This window comes from Phalaenopsis equestris, unplaced genomic scaffold (genome assembly GCF_001263595.1).
Source record: "Phalaenopsis equestris unplaced genomic scaffold, ASM126359v1 Scaffold000422, whole genome shotgun sequence".
Taxonomy (NCBI): Eukaryota; Viridiplantae; Streptophyta; class Magnoliopsida; order Asparagales; family Orchidaceae; genus Phalaenopsis; species Phalaenopsis equestris.
This window is the reverse complement of record NW_018164863.1, coordinates 448,296-453,034: the sequence shown is the minus strand read 5'-3', so window position 1 is coordinate 453,034 and position 4,739 is coordinate 448,296. Positions and strand designations below refer to the sequence as shown.

Below are 4,739 nucleotides of genomic sequence, written 5' to 3'. Positions count from 1 at the left end.
CTAATCCCTAACTTATGGAAAATCTCCTGGAATGTTATATCGATCGCTCGAATAAGACATCACCCTTGTCAACATCCAGCTCAATACAGCCGTCAACAGATATGCCCGATCATCAATCTCATCCACTTAAAACCGTTCATTTGTCTTGAGATTCGTGCAAACATATTTTTATACGTACGCGCACAATGTGATTGATGGTTTGGGTATTTAGCTAGAGTGCAGGCGGACCACTAGGAAAAGTTTTATTAGGTGAAGTAGCGGAAGACATTTCAGGCCGTTGTTGATCTCCTCCAATTTGAAAGCCTAAGCCAGTAACGCTTACGCCCGAGTAGGCTTTGCTTTTAATTTTAAAATATTCAATCTAAAAATGCAAGCATTTATACCGTCCATTTCTCGTTCACACTCAGCGGATGTCTATTGGCCTTCCAGTCGCTTTTCACGCAGAAAGGTAAAGTAAATTTAACTTTAGCTTCTTCCTTTTTTATCCCAATAAGTAATAAGAAAGACTCCTGCTTCGATACCATTTCAAGTTTTCTTCTAAGAATACTGCTACCAACTGATAGAAAGTACCAGTCCATCTATTATTCTTCTTGTTGCCCTTTACCACTCAGCTTTTATTTAAGATTGTTACCAAGCATTTCATGTCTTCTCATTATCTTCTAGGGAAGAAAGATGAAAAGCCTTCCTATTTGCCCAAAGGATGAGGATTGGGGATGTAATGAAACAAGTTATGATCCATCTCAGGATTTTGCTTTGGTAATCCATCTACTCGATCTGCTTACAGTTTTTTATGTTTATATCATGCTTTGGCAATTCATTTGCTCCTTTGTAATCAGTTCTTACAGGAAGCAAGAAAGCATGAATTCCAAACCAAGTTGCAATCTTCACCCGCGAAGACGGACGAAGCTGGGAAAACTCGTAAGAGGAAGAATTCATGGAAGAGTTCACTATCATTCTTATGGCGGAAGTCTGATAAGAAGAGCTCAGCTCAGAAAGTGGAACATAGCAGGATGAGCAGTTCACATTCAGGGCCATTATTTGGTGGAAGAGGAGGAGCAGCCACCCTTCTTCGCCGAAGCACTCGGCGGCCGGTTTCGGGGCCACTTTCTGCTTGGTTCTCGCAGACAAAGGAAGGGGAAACAGAGAGTGCTTACATGTGTCTTGGTGGTAGGAATAACCCTTCTTGTTCTCATGCTTTTGGTCCTATCTATTTGGTCACATGAGAGCTCAGACGTTTCGTCGAACACTTTTGATGATCAGAGATTTTTACATGTTTGTTTTTCTGCTTTGGATTTTGTCAGTCTTTTGCATATTCGCATGGGTCCAATATTTCAGAATCTGACAATTTGTTGTAATATGGGTGTGGTGATGCTTCAGCTTTGACGGGTCATATCTCCTATGTGTGATGTTACTTGGCGTGCAGCATTATTTGTTCTGAATTTGAGCTGAAATATCTATTTACAGAGATCATCTAGTTATTCATTCTGCTTTTTGTGTTGTTTATGGCTGTAAAATATGGAGGAATGGGGCAGGACATGAAAGCCTCTTTAGAATATTGCTTTAGGGTAAATGAAGTAGATTTTTAGCAGATGTTATTATAATTTTTCAGGTTTATTTGTAATTTGTATAGGGACAGCTATCCCATTCATATAATTAAGGATATTATAAGCTATTAAAAATCGATTTAGGATTCCTAAAAACCCACGGTTTTGTCTCTCCTGCTCTATTGTGTCAAATCTTAACCATTACTCAAGACTTCTCATATTTCACGTCGTTTTAATGGATCTGTTTTTCTCCTCTCAATCATTGGAGTATAGAAACAAAGAAAAACAAGAGTATAGAAACAAAGTAAAACAAACGCCAAGTGTATTAATTTTTTGAATAAAATCAACAATGTAAGAGAAAAAAATTGGTAAAATTGACAAAATGAGGCAAAATAAACAGAGGCAATAGTGATTGTTAGGATTGTTTGGAGTTTAAAACTAGATAAATAGTAATGTCTCTGATTTAATTCTCTGGTTTAAATAAAAGGGGCAATTACATACAGACCACCCAAACGTTTTATTTATAAATTAACCGTTATTTTTCATTTATTCTTCAAATTCTCGCATAAATAGCAAAATTCATGATAAAATCCCAACTCATATTTTCGTGTTTATCCAATTCTCAATGGTTTAGTCGCAGCACCAGTCAATACATCGATACGGTAGATTTGAAAATCAATATTTCAAGAAATAATAAATCTTCTTATTTTAAACGGAGATAATAGATATTATTTTTATTTTTAATAAATTAGAATAAAAATTTAGGGTGCATGAGCCTTTCAAAAAAAAAAATAAAAAAAATAAAATTAAAAAAATATAATAATAATAATAATTTTAAAAATAAGTTTACTCTTACATCAACATATATGAGTGCTGAATTTTAAATTAAAAAAAAATATGCTTTATTTCTAATATATTTTATGTCTTAAAAGCCCGTTTTTTATTAACTCAAATAAAATTTAGTATTTTATTTAAGAAATATTCATTTAGATCAGACATTTTTTTTTTTGTAGATTTTTTCTTAAAAAGGGAATTTTATTTAAATTTTTTTAAGGAAAACAGCAAATTTTAAAATTGAGCTTATTTTGAAAGTATTGAAATAAGAATTAGTGTATAGAATCTCTTTTAAAATTATTAAGCTTATTAAATCAGAATATATAATGATTTTAAGAGCTGTTGAAATATTATAATAAATATTTTTATTAAAATTTTATAAAATTTACTAGTTGTCATCTTAATTCAATTTAAATCTTGATTTATAAATTTTACTATTTTTTTTTTTTTTTTTTAATTTGTTGAAATAAATCTTCAAAAAATTCTCTTTGATTAAAAATGAATGTTTCTTTAATAAAATTCTTAATCCTTTTTGAGTTAATAAAAATAAATTCTTAAGACATTAAAAATTTTCTTGTTAGTTTTAGGTATTTTATAAGTTTCTTTATTGTAATTTTGCCCTCATCTAGACAGGGTTTACACGGAGTATTTTAGGTATTTTATAAGCAACGACTCATTATCTAGTCATTTTTGGCTTGGTCATCCTAGTTAGTTCGGCTAAGTGGCTAAGCTTGGTCGGTAAGGCTTGAATGACTTGGCTCATTCGGTAAAACATGGCGGGCTAAGAGATTCAACTTTTGACGAAAAGTCTTTTAGTCTCCGTTGGATGGTCGAGGATGCTTTGTCCAATCGGCCCTTCCCTCGGGTGAGCTCTCTTATGAGATAAGCTTCACTATTGAGTCGACTTTTTCTTGGTTAAAAGATTCATATATCTTTTTGGTGAGTTGGGTAAGTTGTTGTGTTGTTACCAGTTAGCCATCCTCATGTCAATTTTTGACTCAGTAAGCTTGGCTTGCCCCAAACTTTTTATTTACTAATCAACCGGTATTTTTCATTCATTTTTCAAATTCTCTCATAAATAGCAAAATTTACCGTAAAATCTCAACTCATATTTTTAATATTTATCGAATTCTCATTAGTTTAGTTGCATCACCAGTCAATACATCGATACGGTAGATTTGAAAATATCGATATTTCAAAAAATAATAAGTCGTCTTATTTTAATCGGAGACAATAGATATTATTTTTATTTTTAATAAATTAGAATAAAAATTTACGTGAGGTAGCCTTTCCACAAAATTTAAAATAAAAATAAAAATATATAATAATAATAATAATTTTCAAAATAAGTTTACTCTTACATCAACAAATATGAGTGCTAAATTTTAAATTAAAAAAATATGCTTTATTTATAATAATTTTATGTCTTAAAAGCCCATTTTTTATTAACTCAAACAAAATTTTGTATTTTATTTAAGAAATATTCATTTATATCAGACTTTTTTTTTTTGTAGATTTTTTTTTTAAAAAAGGGAATTTTATTTTAAAAAATTTAAGGAAAACTGCAAAATTTAAAATTGAGCTTATTTTGAAAGAATTGAAATAAGAATGAGTATATGCAATCTCTTTTAAAATTATTAAGCTTATTAAATCAGAATATATAATGATTTTAAGAGCTGTTGAAATATTATAATAAATATTTTTATTAAAATTTTATAAAATTTACTAGTTGTCATCTTAATTCAATTTAAATCTTGATTTATAAATTTTACTATTTTTTTTTAAATTTGTTGAAATAAATCTTCAAAAAATTTCCTTGATTAAAAAAGAATGTTTCTTTAATAAAATTCTTAATTCTTTTTGAGCTAATAAAAATAAATTTTTAAGACATTAAAAATTTTCTTTTAATAAAGCATAAAATTTATTTTCAAAATTTAGCACTAATATATGATGATTTAAGAGTAGGGCCCCCACCTAAATTCATGTAGTTTGACCTTTTACCCCCTTCTAAAATACAATTTTACCCTTCGTTGGTATTGCCTATGTTTATACCCAAGAGAATCAATATTATATGATCTTAAACCCCAGATAATCCTTTTATCTCCATTTAAATCCCAGAAAATAGGTATTTTCTAGGCTTATACTCACACAATCACTATTATCTCCATTTATATCCCAAGCTTTTGATTTTGCTAATTTGATTTAATACTTCAGTTTTGTTAAAAAACTTAATATCTACTACGATTAAAAAAAATCCTCAACATAAATAACATCATAAAATAAATCCTGGATATGAAGAATGGCAGCAAAGAGTGACGAAGTTCCTAAAATATATTAATTTTTTAGGTTTATGAAGCTTGA

General features: G+C 29.6%; 1 protein-coding gene across 2 annotated transcripts; it reads left to right on the top strand.

Moving 5' to 3' along the window:
• The first annotated feature begins 338 nt into the window (after positions 1 to 338).
• LOC110027320 lies at positions 339 to 1,486 on the top strand. 2 transcript variants are annotated; one of them, XM_020728695.1, is made up of 3 exons: positions 339 to 449; positions 668 to 756; positions 837 to 1,486. In XM_020728695.1, exons 1-3 carry the CDS (start codon positions 368 to 370, stop codon positions 1,221 to 1,223), a joined length of 558 nt encoding a protein of 185 aa, XP_020584354.1. In that variant the 5' UTR covers positions 339 to 367; the 3' UTR covers positions 1,224 to 1,486. The 2 variants fall into 2 exon arrangements, with proteins under 2 accessions (XP_020584354.1, XP_020584355.1); XM_020728696.1 differs by lacking the exon at positions 339 to 449 and adding an exon at positions 511 to 567.
• The last annotated feature ends 3,253 nt before the right edge of the window (positions 1,487 to 4,739 follow it).